We start from the raw sequence: 20,132 nt of genomic DNA on the forward strand, positions 1-20,132 counted from the left end.
GATATGCATGGCCACCCCTTTGACTTGGAAAATGAGGGATAACATAGAAACTTAGAAAACCTACAGCACAATAAAGGCCCTTCGGCCAACAAAGTTGTGCCAAACATGTCCCTACTGTAGAAATTGCTAGGCTTACCCATAGCCCTCTATTTTTCTAAGTTCCATGCATCTATCCAAAAGTCTCTTAAAAGACCTTATCATATCCACCTCCACTCTGTTGCCGGCAGCCAAATCGACGCACCCACCACTCTGCATAATAAAAGCTTATCCCTGACGTCTCCTCTGTACCTTCTCCCCAACACCTTAAACCTATATCTTCTTGTGGCAGCTATTTCAGCCCTGGGAAAAGCCTCTGATTATCTATGCGATCAATGCCTCTCATCATCTTAAACATCTCTATTAGGTCATCTCTCATTCTCTATTGCTCCAAAGAGAAATGGCCAATTCACTCAACCTTTCTTCATATGGCATGCTCCCTAAACCAGGCCTTGTAAATCCTTGTAAATCTCCTCAGCACCCTTTCTGTGGCTTCCACATCCTTCTGGAAGTGATGCAACTAGAAATGTGCACAGTACTCCAACTGGGTTCTGACTAGGGTCCTATTTAGCTGCAACATTACCTCTCAGCTCCTAAATTCAATTCCACGATTAATGAAGGCCAATACTACACTCCATGCCTTCTTAACCACCGATCAACCTTTGAGCGTCCTATCTCGGACCCCAAAATCCCTCTGATCCTCCACACTGCCAGTAGTCTTACCATTAATACTATATCTGCCACTTCTCAGCCCAGTTTTGCATCCTATCAGTTGTCTCGATGTAACTTCTGACAGCCCTTTGCACTATCCACAACACCCCCAATCTTTGTGTCATCCACACATTTACTCACCCATCCCTCTACTTCCTCATCCAGGTCATTTAGAAAAATTACAAAGAGTAAGCGTTCAGATCGGATCCCTGAGGCACACCAGTGGTCACTGACCTTCATGCAGAATATGTCCTGGCTACAACCACTTTGCCTTCTGTGGGCAAGCCAGTTCCGGATCCACAAAGCCTTGTCCCCTTAGATCCCTGCCTCCTCACTTACTCAATAAGCCTTGCATGGGGAACCTTATCAAATGGCTTGCTAATATCCATATGCTCTACATCTACTACTCTTCCTTCATTAATGTGTTTTAGTCACATCCTCATGACCTGCCCTTTACAAACTCATGATGACTATTCCTAATCATATTATACCTCTCCATAAAACCTGCCTCTCAGAATCTTCTTAAGGAGCACAGCCATAGAGTACCTAACTCTACCCCTTCCCCCTCCTGACTGTGACCCCCTTGTTTGTCTCCCATGGACCCAATGTGACCACCTGCCAATAACTCCTTTCTAGTACCTTCTCACTCTTCCTGTCCAGATGAAGGTCATGAGCTGCAACTCAGATTTCCTAATGCAGTCCCTTAGGAACAGCAGCTCGACAACGGTCAAAGGAGAAGTTATTGAGGGTGTGAGCAAATTCTGCCTGGTGGAGGAGAGTGGTGGTGGAAGGGATACTGATTGGGTCTGTTGCTGAGAAAGGCTTTGAGACCTTCAGTGTGGGGGATGGAGGTGTTTTGAGATTCGATGTACCGAGTGAAGATGTGGAAGGGAGGGACTGGTTTGTGGGGGGGGGGGGGTGAGGTGTGGATAATGGAGTGGAGGTAAGATGATATCAGTTCAGTGGAGCAGGAGAATGGGTTCTCCTGGACAATTGGGTTTGTGGATCTTGGGTCAGGGGTAGAAGTAGAGGGCAGAGTTCAAATCAGAAATGCACCACTACCAACCTTATCAGTGGATTTGATCGTGAGGTGAGGATTGGTGTGGAGAGAGCAGAGGGCTCCGAAGGGATGAGATTAGAATAAATGAGGAGAGTGAAGTTGTGGTGCTTACTGGTGAATCTGTTGGAAGACCTAGAGTATAACCTCTTTTGAATCATTGCCTTTATCCTATTACTAAATTCTACATATGGAGCGTAACTTCAATCGGTGATCTCTGAAGGATATTGTGCACCAGATCGAGGGTTCAAAACGCATCAGTTGCAATTTAATAGAATAACAACATGCTGGAAGAAGTGAATAGCCTGCTGTCATTTCAGTCAGTCAGGGCTGCAGTTTTGTTGAACTTGCAACTGTGACAAGCTCATTTTTCTCATTGTAAGATATCAGAAATAACAGTGAGGGAGCGTATTTGGCCCATCTATTCAAGACAGTTTGTGTGATCTGTCCACTGAAGTGATCTGACTGAGCTGTTTGCCTCTCTGCATCAGAGCAAGGACCACAGTGTCCAGAAGAAAGCCTATCGTATCCTGGAGGTTATCTGTGGAGGTGAGCAGGAGCCATGCAGACAGTTCATTCATAAGCATTTAAAGGAATTGACGGTGACACTGGTGGGATCCCTAAAGAATGCAGCATCTCCCGCAAAGAGGGTAAGCAGCAGGAATGCTTTTTAATTTTTGGAGATGCAGAACAGTAACAGTCTCTTCCAACCCAAATACACCCCCATGACCAATGAACCCATTAACTTTGTATGTCTTTGGAATGTGGGAGGGAGCCGGAGCACTCAGAGGAAACCCATGCAGACATGGGGAGAACGTAGAAACAGACTTGAACCCTGGGTCGCTGGCCCTGTAATCTTTGGCTTGGCTTCGTGGACGAAGATTTATGGAGGGGTAATGTCCATGTCTGCTGCAGGCTCGTTGGTGACTGACAAGTCCGATGCGGGACAGGCAGACATGGTTGCAGCGGTTGCAAGGGAAAATTGGTGGGTTGGGGTTGGGTGTTGGGTTTTTCCTTCTTTGTCTTTTGTCAGTGAGGTGGGCTCTGCGGTCTTCTTCAAAGGAGGTTGCTGCCTGCCGAACTGTGAGGCGCCAAGATGCACGGTTTGAGGCGATATCAGCCCACTGGCGGTGGTCAATGTGGCAGGCACCAAGAGATTTCTTTAGGCAGTCCTTGTACTTCTTCTTTGGTGCACCTCTGTCTCAGTGGCCAGTGGAGAGCTCACCATAGAACACGATCTTGGGAAGGCGATGGTCCTCCATTCTGGAGACGTGACCTACCCAGCGCAGTTGGTTCTTCAGCAGCGTGGATTCGATGCTGTCGGCCTCTGCCATCTCGAGTACTTCGATGTTGGTGATGAAGTCGCTCCAATGAATGTAATAGGCCCTGTAATAGGGTTGTGCTAACCACTCTGGTAACTGGGCCGCCCTTTATCTTGAATTTGTGACAAGATTGCTGAGGCCTCTGCCATCTCGAGTACTTCGATGTTGGTGATGAAGTCGCTCCAATGAATGTAATAGGCCCTGTAATAGGGTTGTGCTAACCACTCTGGTAACTGGGCCGCCCTTTATCTTGAATTTGTGACAAGCTTGCTGAGGCAACAGAGTCCATTATTCATTCCTTTTTTTTGTCTCTTCCAGCCAAGGTTGAAGTGTCTGATTCATATTGTAAAGCAGCTGCCTGCAGACCATCATGATTTCATCATCGCACTGCTTCCTGAGGTAGGTTTGTCTTTCGCCCAACCTTTTCATCTTGCTAACGGACTGATGAAGTTCTGTCATGTGAGAATATGGGACATTAAAAAATTGAAGTAGATAGAGATCACAAGAGAAGAGTGAAGTTGCAGCTCTCTGTCTTTGTGACTTGGACATTATGAAAAGCTGATGAATCTGCCATGTTATCCCAGTAACTAGCTGTCACTATTTCAATGGTTTCTCTGAAGTAACTTGAGATATTTCAAATTTATTTTTGTTTGTATTCAAATGGAAGCAATCCCATTGCATCAGAAATTATTTTCAAATGGAGTTTCTTGACTCCGATGTCAAGTGTGAGTTGCAGTGATTAAGCAGGAGGTAAGTGATACTGAATTGTACTAACACTTCCCCACTCTTGCATGCTGGTGGTTTGTATGAACAAGTCATTGATAGGTGATGAAACTAATGCTGAAACTCTTAAATCTCAAGGTTATAATTTGCATGAAAGAAGTTTCCATTGGAGCACGCAGAAATGGCTACACTTTATTGGTGGAGATTGGACATGCCTTTCTGAGGTCCCATAATGATCCTCAAGGTGAGTTTTTAATCTGGAGTTTGTGTTGGAGCAGACTAACCTTGGGGTGAAGGGTAGGATAAACTCGGTCTCTCGTCAGTTGGTTCTCAAAGAGCTAGCTGCGTGGGGACAAGCTCAAGCAAAACCTAAGACAAAATTTTCAGAGCCCATTTTGGGTGCTGTTCTCTCTTGCCAGGAGGCTTGGGTGTGTTATTGTAAATTAAGTTGGTGCTAGTGATTTCAATCTGCTTTCATTGGACTTGACTCAGGCCCTGGTACATTACACTCTGGTTCAGTCTTGATCACACTGTGGAACATGCTCTAACTTTGCTTGAGGATCCAGGGAGTTGGTTTCTTAGTGCTTCAGTTATCCAGACCACTGATGAGACCACATCTGGAGTACTGTGGAAAAGTGTTGGCTTCCTTATTTAAGAGAGGATATTCACCAAGGACATGGGGGAGGGATGATTAAACTGTTGGGTATGTTAATATCAAGGGCACTTTGTTGAGACTTTTGAGGTGCATCATGGTGGAGTGCATCCCAGATTATTGAGAGAGATTGCTGTGACCTTTGCAGAGATCTTTTTTATCCATGTTAGCCCAGAGGGCTAGTGAATAACTCTCGTTATTTTATTTAAGGGCAAAAGGGACAAATCAAGTGACCTTGCATCAATGGTGGAGGAGTTATGGGGAAGATTCGATGGATAGAATGTACAGACATAGAAAAACGTGGATACATCAGGGATAGTCAGCTTTGCCACTGTATGTGGGTTGTGCAGGGAAATTTGTGTCTCATAAATTTGATTGAGTATTTTGAGGTGACAAAGATAATAAATGAGGGTATGGCAGGGGATGTTATCTGCATAGACTTTAAAAAAGCATTTAGCATGGTTCCTCATGGTCGAGAAGACACACGTGATCCTATAAATTGGGTAGTGAGGAAGGTTGTCAAAAGATTCAGTGGTATCAGCCATGATTGTATTGAATGGTGGAGAAAACCAGATGGTCTTCTCCTATTTCTCATGTTCTTGGGTTGTAGACAGGTTGGAAATAGGCACAGAGGCAGATGAAATTTAATCCGGAGAAGTGTGAGGTGTTGCACTTTTGGAGGTCAGATGTAAGGGAAAATTATTCTATTAATGGTTGGATCCTTTGGAACATTAATAGTTATAAGATGTAGGAGCTGAAGTGGGCCATTCGGCCTGTCGAGTCTGCTTCATTCTCACACTCAGCCCCACTCCCTGCCATCTTCCCATAAACTTCGATACCCTGGCTATTCAGATATCTATCGATCTCTGCCTGACCAGAGGGGTCCTGGGATACAAATCCATAGTTACCTGAAAGTGACAACGCAAATAGATCGGATGTAAAGAAGGCTTAAATCACATACCTTTTCCAGTTGGGATATCTTCTTTGGAATGGTGGATGCAGCAATAGGGCAGATTGTTAGTGTTTTTTCCACCTTGGAAATATCAAATACAGGAGGTAGGGGGCAGGGGGTCATGGATTTGAGGTGGGGGGTGGGGGAGCTACAGAGTAGTAGGTTCTAGGGGAGATAGTGGAAGCAGATATAATATTGAAATTTGGACAGGGTCATGAACAGGCAGGGAACGAGGGATGTGAGCCATGTGAAAGCAGATGGGATCTATTTAAACTAGTATCATGATTAGATAGACATTGTGAGCCAGAGGCCATTCCTCGTAGTATGATCTAAGCCCTCTATGTTTTAGTCTTCACTACTCTGGGGAAAGACAACATCCATCTACCTTATCTATGTCATTCGGCCCATCAAGCCATTCCATCATGCCTGACTAACTATCCTTTTAAATCCCATCTCCTGCCTTCTCATATACCCATTCCCAATGAAGAACTTATCTGCTTCTATCTTAAATAGTATTTAATGAATATTTCTTGTATTTATTTACTGTGGTAAAAGCATGGTGACAAGGAAACTCAGGAAGATAAATAACAATGAGATTGGATAGAGGAGAAGAGAGACCATATTACAGAAGACAAGGTGTTAGTTATTTTTATAACCTGTCTTTCCTTTATTGCTTGTTTTGTGGTTCTTTGTTTAGTTTTTAGTTTCCCACTACTCTTGAAAACTTTTAATTTGGCTTTCCCAACCCTCACTGTCCTTATTTTCAACTGGAATATACTTTTGCTAAGCTTTTTGAAAGTCCTCTTCTGTTCCTCAATTGGTATGGGCTGTGTAGGAGGATTGGATTGATTGTGGAGTTGGGCAACACTGAATTGAAGGGTCTGTACGATGTATGTTCATGTCGCCTGTGTTCATAGTGTACGTTGGCATACTCCTCCCTCATTGTAGTCTCTTTTTGTTTAGGAGCTGAATTCTAGTTTAGATTGAACCATTATACCTTCCATCTGTGTGAGAAATTCATTCATACTGTAATCACTCTTTCAGAGAAGATCCTAACCATGAGATCATTAATTTTACTTGTCTCATTATACATTGCCACATCATGTTCCCCTGTAGATCGTATAACATACCGTTCAAAAGAAAAGAAAATGATCAAGATGATTCTATGAACTCCTCAAGACTTCCTTGACTAGCTGTGTAATTAAATTCCCCTATGACAACTGCGGCTCCATTCTTATAAGCATCAAATATTTCTTGGTTTGTACCTATGCTACTGTATCAATGTTATTTCATAGTCTGTAAACTACTCCCATCATTAACTTTTCCCCTTTCTATTCTGAATCTACATCCATAGATCATCTTGTACCATCTCTCACTTTCACCCTGATCTCATATTTTTTTAAAGAGCTTTCCCACCTCCCTTACCTCCCTGCCTGTCCTTCCAAATTCTGGATATTTAATTCCCAGTCATCTCTACCCTGCCACCACACTTCTGTCGTAGCCACTGAGGGGTATAATTTGCACTCATCCTTTTAGAATTTGGTTAAGTTTATGCCTTTAGCATTTGATTTTTTTCTGTTCTCTACTTTTATTTTCTTGATTGATTTTCCCTCTGTCTTCCTGTGCAGATTCCCACCCTCCTGCCATATTAGTTTAAGCCCTCTCCTACAGCACCAGATCGATCTCCTCACCACTTAGACAACCAACAACACTTCGATAGCAGTCTCTCTCTAAATGACCATGCTACTAGAGTCTGTCTTCTTTTCACGTTTCACTGCAACTTAACCAGCACTTGCCTTATCTGCCACCTTTTTAAATCTGTCTCCTTGTTTCTCTTGACGATCCCTGTCACCCAGCTATCGGAAATATATCGTCAAACTGGAAAGGAGCCAGAACTGATTCACTTGTGAGGAGAGGCTGGATAGTCTGGGACTTTTCTGAATCAGGAGAGGGCATTAGATGAGGTAAATTGACAGAGTTTTTCCTTAGGGTTGGAGAATCTAAACCTTCAGGGGAAGGATTTAAAAGGATCTGAGGGGATAGAGGGTGTTGGGTATTTGGACTGAGCCACTAGAGGAAGTGGTAGGCACAGGGTAATTATTGTGTTTGTGGAGGGGTAGATGGATAGGAAAGGTTTAGAGATATGGGTTGATGCAGGCAAATGGGACTTGCATGGTTGGACAAATCAGACTGAAGGGCCTTTTTCCATGCTATAGAACTCTTCTGTCCTCTTGGTCACCTGTTCAAAAAACGATGGAATTGTAATACAGAATTTACTTTGCAAAGGGATCAGCTGTCATTGTATTAAATGGCCATGCAGGCTTGAGGTGCAAGTAGCTCAAACCTGCTCTAAATTAATGTGTGGATATGAAGGTTAGGAAATGAATAACAGAATCACATGCTTTAAAGATTCTGGATTGGTTTATCATTATCATTTACCTTCTGTTTGAGGAAGAAGTAGAAACTTAAGGTGTAATGTTACTTCTTTGGTGTGTTTGCTTTGCAGAGGCTATTAACCAATATCTGGCACTGGTTTATGCTGGTTTAACTGGCTCTGTAACCATGATCAGCTGCACTGTTCTTGCCCTCACTCGCCTTGTGTTCGAATTCAAAGGTATGGAGCCAGGAAAGATTTTTAAGGATGTTAAGCAGTGATGCATACATTCATTGTAGGTTTCTGCAATATTGGGCTGCAATGGGATAAGCAGATTGGGTTTATTATTAAGTAATGAGCAAGATGTGTTCACAGTGCTGTGTAAACTTAATGGCTATATGTTTGGAAGGAAGATTAAAAAACAGCACCCTGATTCTACCTGCATTAAACTGGGTTAATCTGATCATGTTAAAAAGGCTTGCATCAAAGGGAAGTGTTCCAACAAGAATTTAGTGTGTTAAGATTATTATTGGTAGAGACAAGAGGCCTAGTAGTCCCAATAAGCCAATGGATAACTGAACAGCAAAGGATCAATCTGAAATATTATAAAGATGAAAAGTACTTCAGAGCAGAAGTAGGCTACTCAGCCCATCAAGTCTGCCTCACCAGTTAATCATGAGCTGATCCATTTCCCAATTTAGTTCCACTGCCCAGCCTTCTCCCCATAACCTTTGGAATCCTGGCTAATCAAGAACTTTATCAATCTCTGTCTTAAATACACCCAATGACCTGAACTCCACAAGCGCCTGTGACAACAAATTCCACAGATTCACCACCCTCTGGCAAAAGAAATTCCTCCACATCTCTGTTCTCAATGGATGCCCTTCAGTCCTGAAGTTGTGCCTCTTGTCCTAGATTCTCCCACCACAGGGAAACAAATTTCTACATTGTTTTGATAAGCAAAAGGGGGGGAAAACATTACTAAGAAAAGGCAGCACTGCGGACTGAAGGTTAAAATCAGACCTGGAGTTACACACGAGACTATCGATGCTGAAATCTGGAGCAAGATTTTTTTAAAAACTAGGAACTCGGGGCAATGGGGTAGAATTGTTGACATTTGTTCATCTGTTCCAGAATATCTCAACCTGAAACATCAACTGCCCATTTCCCTCCAAAGTTATTGAATTTCTTCAGCAGTTCGGTTTTTGCTTAAAATCAGATCACTTGATTTTATTGAATGGCAGAGCAGGTTTAAGGGGTTGAATGGCTTACCCTTCTTCCCCCGCCCCCCACAATCATGTGCTTAAAAGACCCATCCTCCTAAAGAGATTCCTCCACATTTCTGTTCTTTGTGGACACTCTTCAATCCTGAAGTTGTGCCTCTTGTCCTAGACTTTCCCACTATGCGAAACAACCTTTCTGTATCTATTCTGCATGCCTTTCAACATTCAATGTTTCAATGAGATCCTCCTCATTCTCCTAAATTCCAACGAGTACAGGCCAAGAGCCAAAACATTCTTCATCTGATAACCTTTTCATTCCCAGAATCATTCTTCTGAATGATCTCTGAACCCTCTCCAATGTCAGCACATCTTGGGAAAGATACAAATGTCAGCAAAGGGTGATGAAGCAGTAACCAAAAAGTAATTACCATAGTGAAAAGGGTGTTCAAGCACAGCAAAGGACCATTGATTATTATGAAACTACCATATATGTCCTGTTGTAGGACAATCCGAAACTTTAAATTTTCACCTTAAAATCAGCATCGTCCTGTATAGAGTCTAAAATTCTTATCTTGATGAAGAAGCCTTAACACCACCGCCATCTTCCTTCCGGCTCCAATTCATTCTCACGCATGTCCCATTAGTTATTTGTGAAGTCTCAGCGCTCCTTTGCAGGGTCCATCCACCCAGTTTGACTGCTGTCAGCTTTGTACAGGTTTTTAATGGCCTGTTACGGGAGTCAACAGTGGTTTATTTTAAAATATCCAAGCAAAATTTAAATCTTTAAATGATAATTTTTTATTAAAATACTATTAACAGCATCACTGGTTAGCGGAAAGTGCCAGATTTTATGGGGTGGGTGGAGGGAGGGTTCATACTATTCAAAGGATATCACTCAAAACCTACATTTTAGGTGAAAATTCCTGGGGCTGTCCTATACAGAGTTGGCCAATACAAAAGCATGTATGGTAAATGAGAAGGACATTTGGAAGATGCATGAGAGGACCAAGCTGGTAATGGGAGGTCCAGAATTGTGTATGAAAGGAAGTTTAAGAGCATGGGAAAAGGGCAATAAATGTGGCGATCTGTTGAGCAGAAGGATGAGTCAGAGCTGGAGGCCAACTTTAGCATCTGCTGGAGCCTACACTGAGGGACCAAGGCCTCAGATTGTTTTTCATGTCCACAGATAAGATGGATATGCCAACTATTGAACTGTTACTGAAGAATATCTGCCTCCTGCTGCAGTCTAAGACACGAGATGTGGTCAAATCGGCACTTAGTTTCATCAAAGTTGTTCTGTTCATCATGGATACGGGTGCGCTGGCGCAACAGCTCCATCTCTTGGTGAGTGACACCACCACCACACCCCACCCCCCCCTTCCACCATCCCAGTGACTCCTCTGCTGTGTGAATGGAAATTGTTCCAGTACTGGCAATTCCATGATGCTTTCACCTTCCCTTCTTTTCCCATTCCAATCCTCTCCACTCCCCACTCCCCCCCTCTCTCTCTCCCCCCCTCTCTCTCCCCCCTCCCCCCTCTCTCTCCCCCCCTCTCTCTCCCCCCTTCTCTCTCTTCCCCCCACCTCATTTATGTTTTTTGCCTCAGATGGAGAGTATTGGCAACATGCGGGATGATAGTAGACGACATTTCCGTATGAAGATAAAGAACATGTTCACAAAATTTATACGCAAGTTTGGGTGAGTTTCTTGGAAGGCCTGCTGCTGGTAAAAATCTGTTTTGCTTTACCACCACTACATTGAAGCTATTTTACACCATTTCAAAGAATGTCCAGGACGGCTGTCATCTTTCACCAGTAAATGAGGACTAGGATTGGTCAGATTATAACCTCTCCCATTTCCTTGCAGTAACCGTTCACCTACTGCTTCCAGCTTTCCTCCTGGGTATTACAAATATTTGAAGGATGCTTCCACTGCTCTGCTCCCCTGCCAGCCCCTGACGATGAGATGTTGTTGACGATGAGTGGCAGACACAATAGAAATTTGCCTTTTTTTTTGTAAGCTAGTTGGCTCTGAGCTTATTTTTATGGAATGACATCAGAGGAGTTTTAGCATCTTTTAACATGTTTGAAGTGGTTGCTCATGTTAAGCTTGTCCAGAAAGTCATGGGATACTCAGAAACTTGGTTCATAGATGTGGGATTGGCTTGCCTGCAGAAGGCAGAGGGAGGTAGTACATGGGATGTATTTGGACTGGTGTTCAGTAACTAGTAGTGTTCTGCAGTGATCTGTTCTGGGACCCCTGCTTTTTGTGGATGAAGAAATTGAGGGACAGGTCAGTAGGTTTGCATGATGGTTGGAGATGTTGTGGATAGTGTATAAGGTTGTCGTAGGTAACAGCAGGATATAAACAGGAGGCAGAGTTGAGGAGAAAGTGGCAGGTGGAGTTCAGTGTGGGTAAGTGTGATGTCAAGTACATCACTTGAGAGTCTTAATTGTGCCGATTGTACAAAGTAATGTACTTTGGAAGATAAATCTTGAAGGCAGAGTGCCTGGTTAAGCTCTGGTTAGACCAGATTTAAGAGGATTGTGTTCAGTTCTGGTCACTGCATGTAGGAAGGATGTGGAAACTAGAGAGGGTGCAAAGGAGATTTACTAGGATACAGCTTGGATTGTAAACATGTCTGCTAAAGAAAGGTTAAGTAAGATAGGGCTCTTTGAAGTGATGGAGGATGAGAGGTGACTTAATAGAGGAGTATAAGATTGAGAAGCAGAGATAGGGTGGACAACCAGCACCTTTTTGAAGTTGTTTTTTTTTTTACAGAGTGGTGGGTGTCTGGAATGCATTGTTGGGGTAATGATTGAGGCTTGTACAATCGGCACAATTAAGACTCTCAGGTACATGATTGTAATAAAAACTGGGAATTATGGATTGAAGAATGGTTGGACTGATTGTGGAGTAGATTTGTGTAGGTTTATACAACTTGCAGGCCAGAGGACCTATACGCTGCGGAATTTATGTTCTATCTCCTGGGTAAATATTACTGACACAGTATCCTTTCCACATTGATGTTCTATTCAGTTTCCCAAAGGAGATCATTCCTTCTGACCCTTAGTAATTTCTGCACAATGGTAGCTCATTAAACCTAGAGTTCTAATGGCTGAGAAATTCATTTATGTTGGTTTTGTGAGCCTCCTTAACTTAACTTCAGAATAATTGTTAGATTTAAAAAAAACTTTTTTAATATGGACTTTTAAAATTAATCCCGTGGGAATTGTTAGGGTGCGTGTTGCTTCTCATGACATCGTGACGTCCCCTGTCAGCCTCTTTTAGTATTGTGAATGTAATCAACAGCGAACAAAGAAGTTTGGGGAACTCGGTGGATCAGGCAGCATCCATGGTCAGTCAGCATTTTGGGTCGGAACCCTTTTTGAATATTTTATTTACAAATTTTAAACCACAATAATTACATTTCATTAAATTTAAAAATTATTTCACAAAGTTATACATGTGATATATAAGAAACCACCCCCCCCCCTCCCATTTCCCTCCCCTCTCCCCAAAACCCATGCAAAGAAAGAATAGTAAGAGAAAAAGAGTAAAGAAGGAAGAACCGGAAAATGCCCAGGGAATAGAGCATTTATATCATGAACTATAATATTGGAGGTTACAAGAGCTGAGGTCTTCAGAGAGTATCAAACATACACTGTAAACTGTAAGTAATCTCTAGTGGTATACAGAATCTGTAACTGACTTCCATAATATTGCTATGCATTTCCTAGAAACTGCTGAAGCAATTTATATAAATTCAATTGGATGCATAGTTAATTTTAATTTAGGTCTGGGTGGGTACCCTTGATTGAGACTAAAATTGGAAGCAATGAAATTCAGCATATCAAGGGATGGAAGAAGGTGAGGAGGGGCCAAGAGGTGATAGGGTGTTGGACAGAAGGTGGGAGAGTTGGAGAGACAACAGGGAAGTGAAGGAGAGGCCTAATCCATCCAACTTTATCCTTGATAAATGATCTTGGCCTGAAACATTGATAGACAGTTTTTACCCGTGAATGCTGCCTGACCTGCTGAGATCCTCCAGCTTCTCTTCGTTAACTCAAGATTCCAACATCTGGCGTTATTGAGTTCCTAAATAATTAATATACTAGTTTGTATGTTCTCTATTTGCAACCGTCCAGATTTGAGATGATTGAGAGCATGGTTCCTGAGGAGTACCACAAGGTGCTTGTTAACATTCGTAAAGCAGAGGCACGTAACAAAAGACAACGGGCTATGAAACAAAATACAAGTGAGTTGGAGAGTGAAGACGAAGCTCCTCAACAGTCCAGGGACAGGTATGTTGTGAAAGTGAGTGAGAAAGTCACAATCACAATGCACATAACAGGCCCTTTGGCCCAACTTGTCCATGCAGACCAAGTTGGCATTATAGGTGTGACCCATTTACCTACATTTGGCCCATAGCCTTCTCGACCTTTCCAATCCATTTAACTGAGCAAATGTCTTCTGGGTGCTATAATTGTATTAGCTTCCACAATATCTTCTGGCAGATCATTCCAGATACAGACCACCCTCTGGGGGGATTACCCTACAGCACCCTCATAAATGTCTCCCATTTCACCTTAAATCTATGCTCTCCATATCTGGAATTGTCTACCCTGGGAAATACTCTGAGCATTCACTTTATCCATTCACTGTTCAAGGGGTAGAGTTTGATGAAGCTGACAATTTCTTAAGAGTGAGGAAGAAGAGAGACTGCATTTCTTGCATGCCTTTCACTCGGGCAAGAGTTGCTAATTGGTAGATAACATGCACACCTCGATTACCAAGTAATAGCGAGTTTCACTGCCTGCCCTGACATTTACTACAATTGCTGAGAATCTCCTGCTCTCTATTGATGGTGGAGGGGAATGTCTAAAATGTAAACTGGACAACTTAAATATGCACAAAGACTAGAAGAGAAAATGCTGCTCAATGTTGCCATATGGCATCTTGGGGAGTCCACATCCTACAGCATAGACAACCGACATCCATGCTGACCTCCATGCCTATGATACCCAGTGCCCATACCTTTCTGTGCCTTGCCAATTCAAATACCAAAATACTTTTTAAATCAACTAATTCTGATTCCATCTAGGGTAAATTCCAGATGTCGAACCACCCTCTGTAGAAAAAAAAGTACTCCTCAGATCCCCTCTAAAAATCTTTCCTCAGTTTGATGTGATAACCCAACCGTACAATGGTTCCCAGACATGGTGCCTGGTTCATGGCGATGGTGCCTGTTCTTGGTGCCTGGTTCACGGCTGTGGTGCTGGTTCCTGCTCACAGCGCCATGCTCATTCCTGGTCATGGTGCCTGGTTCCTGCCTGAACGGAAAATAGTTGTTTGTGTGGAACAGTGGTCAAGCAGGGCTCAAGGTGGGAGTGCTCAGTTCCTATATGTCTCATATTCCTCTGATTTCACTCTAGTATTGAAGACATTCTGGCTGAGACTGATTCTGAAGATGATGCAAATGAGGAAGAGAAAAAAGAATTGAAAAAGCGACCTATTCAAATGAGGCCAGCATGGCTGAAAGAAGGTGGAGAGGATGAACCGCTCAATTTCTTAGATCCACAAGTGTCACAGAGAGTGCTGGGTAAGAACACAACACTGAATAGGAGGCCAGGTGACTCTGAGCCTGCTCTATCTTTCAAGAAGAGCATCACCATTTCTTGTCATGAGCCACAGTTCACATGTTGCCTTACCATAGGAAGAATGTGGCTGGGCTGGAGGGCAGAGAATATTTGCCAGGATGTTGCCTGGATTGAGGGACTTTAGTTATGGGAGGCTGGTTTTCCCTGGACTGAAGTGAGCTGAGGTGATGGAATCAGATACAATCACTACATTTAAGGGACATTTAGTCAGGTGGTTGGAAAGGTGAGCCAAGGAGAGGCCAATGGAATTTAACTTGGACAAGTGTGAAGTATTGAATTTTTGTCAGTCAAACCAAGGTGGGATTTGTAAAATGAATGGTAGGGTAATGGGGAATGTTGTACGACAGAGAGGCCTTGGGGCTTTGATGTATTGATTTATGAAAATGGAAACTTGGGTGAACGAGGTGATGAAGCAAAAGTTGGGACATCCTGGTCCAGCTGCACAAAGCATTGGTGAGAACATACCGGGAGTATTGAGTGAAGTTCTGACCACCAGCTCCAGGAAGGATATCAAATTGGACAGGGTGCAGAGCAGGTTCATCAGGATGTTGCTGAGACTATGTTATCTGTGAAGTTTAGATAAGTTGTGTCCTATTTCTGCCTTTTCTGATTTATCTTGAAGAAGGGCTCAGGCCTGAAACATCAACAACATATCTTTGTCAAAAATCCTTTAGATGCTGAAAAGACCGGCTGAGTTCCAACATTTTGGTGTGTTTACTAAAATCACAGCATCTGCAGCCTATCGTGTTTTAACCAATCTTTGTATTGTCTGCAGTATTACAAAGCCACCCACCCACCTATTTTTCATCCATGTTGTTTATGCATTTCACAAACAGGGGTCCCAGCATTGATCCCTGTGGAACACCACTGGTCTCAGGTCACTAGCCAGAATAACACTGTTCCATCACTATCCTCCGCCTTCTATGAGCCAACCATTTTCGTATCCAAATTATCAACATGTCTTGGATCTGTTACATTTGCACTTTCTGAACCAGCCTACCAAGATGGACTTGTCAAACACCTTAATAATGTTTGAGTAGACAACATCCACTGCCCTACCCTCATTAACCATTTTTGTCATTTCTTTAAAAAAACTTGGTCAAATTGGTAAGACATGTCCTGTCCCTCACAAATCATGATGACTATTTCTAATCTGACTGCAACTTTCTAAATGTGCATAAATCCTATCCTTAAGTATCCTTTCCAATAATTTCCAAGAACTGTTGAGGACCCCTACCATCCAGCATATAGTATCTTTGACCCACTACCATCAAGGAAGGAGGTTCAGAAGCATCAAAATCGGGACTGCCAGGCTGGGAAATAGTTTCTTCCCGCTGGCTGGAAAATAGTTTCTTCCCGCAGGCTGTGAGATTGATTAAACTTGTAACTTTAGGTCTCTTATAAACTAAATTCTTTAAAAATTAGACATTTCGCGTGATAAAAGGCCATGAAATGAAACTGAATAAATTATTCCAGTATATTTATATCTATTTGTTTTATTTTTTTAAATGTGTGTGTGTAATTACACTGGTCAACAAATGTTTTCACAAGGTTTGCTTCCTGGGGATTATGATAGTTTCAGGCTGAACACAAATGTAATTTCAGATTTGCTGTATCACGTACGATGTTAGAGAAACATTAAATAAACTTTTAATGAATTTGGCATTACATGATGATACTAACATAATGCTTTCAGGTTGATTGCACACGCTGCACAAAAAATGTGAGGAGCTCAAGGTTTGTCTTGATCACCAATTTTACAACCAAAGTAAAGTTCATAGGCTTTCTTAATAAGTGCAGTCATGCTGTGTCTTTGAGCCTTAAGCGTATACTTGCCACAAATGTAACAGAACGTAGCGCAGCTGTCGTGACATTGACAAGACATTTCAGCTATATTGAATCTTCCTGAAGACAATAAATGCTATTGTTAAGTACATTCACTATGCTATTGCCTGAAGAACATGTGCATTAACATGCATTCAATCAATAATCAATGTAATGCACAGCATCTGTATATGTGAGCTGCTTTTATAGCGTCTCTGCATCTATCCTGACCAAGCATTCCCAGGCCTAAGACAACATTTGCATAGCACCTGCAGTGAGTTCATGCCTACACATGCTCCGACTGACCAAAATAGCTTGCTTTGTGGGCAATATGCTAGTGGACTTAAAATATGACAGGAAATCACAAAACTGTTATATCTAAAAAACAGTCCATGATCGGAAAAGGTTATGGCTGTTTTCATGATCAGCAGCCCAAAATCCATAAAATATACCCCAAAGTGTTCAGGAAATAAAATCTTCGATGTCCAGTGTTGTTATGTGTTGAATGAGAAATGTATTGTGTGTCTATGTGTGTGGATTGTGGCCCAGAGAAACACTTCTTTATCTGGATGGGTATGTACAGTCAGTTGATAATGAACTTGAACTGTACAGCAAGTACTGTCCTTTTGGCTCATGGTGTTGTGCTGATCTGTATAAACCTATTCTACCACCAATATAACCCATCCCAACTTTGCATCCCATAAGACCTTATTTTTCTAGTATCCATGCGACTGTCCAAGAGTGTAAATATCCATATTGTACTTGCTTCCACCACCATCCTTAGCAATGTATTCCAGGAATTTACCACTCTATTTATATTAAAAAAATACTCATCTCTGGTGTCTCCACTAAACTTTCCTCCACTCACCTTAAACAGATGTCCATTGCTCCCTGGTTAAAAGGTGCTGGCTGTCAATGCTATCTATGGTCCTCACAATCTTGTATACTTCTTTTAAATTGCTTCTATCCTCCAGTCCTTGCTCATATAATCTTTCTTCATTAGACATAGTCCCCATTCCAAGCAACACCCTGGTAACTTTGCACCCTTTCCAAAGCTTCCACATTCTTCCTGTAATGAGGCAACCAGAATGGAACACAACATTCCAAGTGTAGTCTAATCAGAATTTTAGAGTTGCAACGTTACCTCACGGCTCTTGAAGGCCTGCACATCTTGCACCTTCTTAACCACCCTATCAACCTCCAGAGATCTCTGGACTTGGATGCTAAGATCCTCCACATTGCTAAGTAATATGTTGAAGGATAGCTGACTAATGCAGGGAAGAGGTATTGTGTAGATGGGTAAAAGGTCAGTACTGATGTGTTGGGCCATCGGGCCAGTTTCTATGCTGTACCACTCAGTCTATTATGTACCTTAATTTTGTCAATGTGACAGAAGTTAAGTGTGTTGGTAAGGGGCGTTGTAATGCCGCTGGTACAGAGTTATTGAGGAAGGTGAAGGCAGTGTTTTGCTGAGGCAGGTGGTAGCATTGCAGAATGCTGGTGGTGAGCAGGAGGATGCTGACGGGCCGTTGACAATAATTAGGGTTTCATGGAGGTGCATTAGCTTACTTTTACAGAAGTGAGTTTGATTTTGACCTCAGTCTATTCTTTGTCTTTTCAGCAACTAACCCAGAGCACAGGAAGAGATCAAAGATCCAACACAATTTCACTGTAACGCCAGATGGCCGATTGGTCATCAGTGAAGAACCATCAGCCAAGCAGATGAATGGTGAACTTCCTGTCATTCTTTCCAATGTTCAACTACGTTCCTTTTGGCCAGCAGACTGGTCCAAGAAACCTCCCACCGTTTACCTAGCCACATCCAAGCACCACATTGCTCCTCGCACATCACACGTCATAAAGCTGTGTTCTAGGGTGCAAGTGGGCAATGGTAATGGAGTTGTGGTTGAGGCCCCTACTTTGAATACAATTGCCCTTGGACACTCTAGAAAGCAGAGTTCTGTTTGCTGCGGAAATGAAATGGTGATGGAAATGTCTTTGTTCACAGATTCTGAAGATGAAGCCAATGAAATCTTGGAAGAAGTTGGTGTGAAAAGTGTGAGTGTTCTTGCCCAGGTCAGGTACAGTAAGTAACAGCCATCACAGAGCAGCTTCAAGGCCAGCCCTTTGCTCTATGCCCCATCTGTAACTCCCCTGCCTACTTTTTACTGCACTCTAGACTTCTTCCCCACCACTTCATCCTTACCTTACACTGGCATAGGAGTGCCCTGCTTTATGAGATGCCACTCCAATACTGCAAGGACTTCCCACCTCCTCCAAGACATCTTAGTTTCCAATTCTGATATCTTCCCCATACCCTTCCATAATGTTCTATGTTTTCCCCTTCTCAAATCTGCAATCGCCCCCTAAAAGGAAGGAACATCCTCGTGTCGACGACAGGATGGCTGGCAAGTGGGAAGATGGTAAATAGTGATAGAATCCCTTTTAGAATGAAAGGTAAGGCTGGCACGATTAGGGAACCTGGATGACTTGAGATACTGAGGCTCTGGTCAAGAACAAAAAAGAGGACCATATTGGGTATTATCCGATAGGATCATGAATTTCTTGAGGACTAGGGAGGTCATAGGAGAACACTTGGAGAGAAATAAGGAGGGCAGAGATAAATGGGGATGAGAGGCTCTGGAAAATAACCTCCAAGGAAATTACCCAAGTATATTAAGGGTATAAGAATAACTAGGTAGAGAATAGGGACCCATCAAAGCATCAGCAAGGTCATTATGTGGAGTCACAGGAGAAAGGCATGACCCTCTGTACTTCTCATCTATATTAACCCGAGGGAACTCGGGTTAGCACATAGTGATGCCAAAGAGAGACCATGTACTGTGGTGCAGGTGCTAGAGGTCTTAAAATGAGTCCCCAGGGGCTGATGAAGTAGCAGAGACATGGAAAAACAGGCAGCTATAAGGCAAGGAAAGGAGTAGAGGGTATGGACTGGACAGAATTATATGGGTGACCTTGAAGAGATAGCTGCGTTGGCCCAAACCAGTGAGCAGAAGGGCAGGCTTCCATGCTGTATAATTTTAATTTGTGTTTTTTTTTCTCCATTTAGAAATCTGGACAAAAGCAAAGAGTTAAAAGTGCTGATGGTGATGAGATGCAGATTGATTCCAGGCACAAATGTGAGTGGAGAATTCTATTGGCCCCCCCATCTATCGTGGGCGTGTGATCTGTGTGTGTAAATGCTGCCTGTGGCTCTGTGAGAAAATGTGTAGAGTGATGTGGGTGATACTGCTTTCTTGAATTGTACATTTTACTACAGCAACTCACAAACTTCTTTGTTTCAGCTGGAAGTTCCAGAGCTGCCAGGCCCAAACCTTTGAAGAAAGATAAAGAATACGGTGCTGAATATCGATCAAAGGTGAGTGACGGCTGTATTTAATGTAAGGTGTCTGTGTGGCCAGACTGCAGCTGCTTGTCTGCCCTCTTTCACCATTCCATGGCCATGGACTTAAGTCATTAATTGGTATTCATTTGCTGTCTCCTTTCAGAAAGGTCGAGGGGATGTGAAGCGGAAAGGTAAACCTGATCCCTTCGCATATGTCCCACTTAACAAATCTCAACTGAACAGAAGGTAAGA

At 42.7% G+C, this 20,132-nt stretch overlaps 1 protein-coding gene across 2 annotated transcripts in view; it reads left to right on the forward strand.

The window, feature by feature from the left end:
* The window catches only part of rrp12 (ribosomal RNA processing 12 homolog), a 61,360-nt gene that overhangs the window by 37,534 nt on the left and 3,694 nt on the right, over positions 1-20,132 (forward strand). Inside the window, exons 21-33 of one of the 2 annotated variants that reach the window (XM_069900446.1) lie at positions 2,296-2,454; positions 3,445-3,525; positions 3,988-4,093; positions 7,960-8,067; positions 10,237-10,394; positions 10,657-10,748; positions 13,199-13,354; positions 14,486-14,652; positions 18,156-18,263; positions 18,543-18,592; positions 19,605-19,674; positions 19,840-19,913; positions 20,044-20,126. In XM_069900446.1, the coding sequence (XP_069756547.1) occupies positions 2,296-2,454; positions 3,445-3,525; positions 3,988-4,093; positions 7,960-8,067; positions 10,237-10,394; positions 10,657-10,748; positions 13,199-13,354; positions 14,486-14,652; positions 18,156-18,263; positions 18,543-18,592; positions 19,605-19,674; positions 19,840-19,913; positions 20,044-20,126 (1,412 nt within the window). The remainder of the gene's footprint in view (positions 1-2,295; positions 2,455-3,444; positions 3,526-3,987; positions 4,094-7,959; positions 8,068-10,236; positions 10,395-10,656; positions 10,749-13,198; positions 13,355-14,485; positions 14,653-18,155; positions 18,264-18,542; positions 18,593-19,604; positions 19,675-19,839; positions 19,914-20,043; positions 20,127-20,132) is intronic. The other variant, XM_069900447.1, reaches the window with a different exon arrangement.

This window comes from Narcine bancroftii, chromosome 10, assembly GCF_036971445.1.
Source record: "Narcine bancroftii isolate sNarBan1 chromosome 10, sNarBan1.hap1, whole genome shotgun sequence".
Taxonomy (NCBI): domain Eukaryota; kingdom Metazoa; phylum Chordata; class Chondrichthyes; order Torpediniformes; family Narcinidae; genus Narcine; species Narcine bancroftii.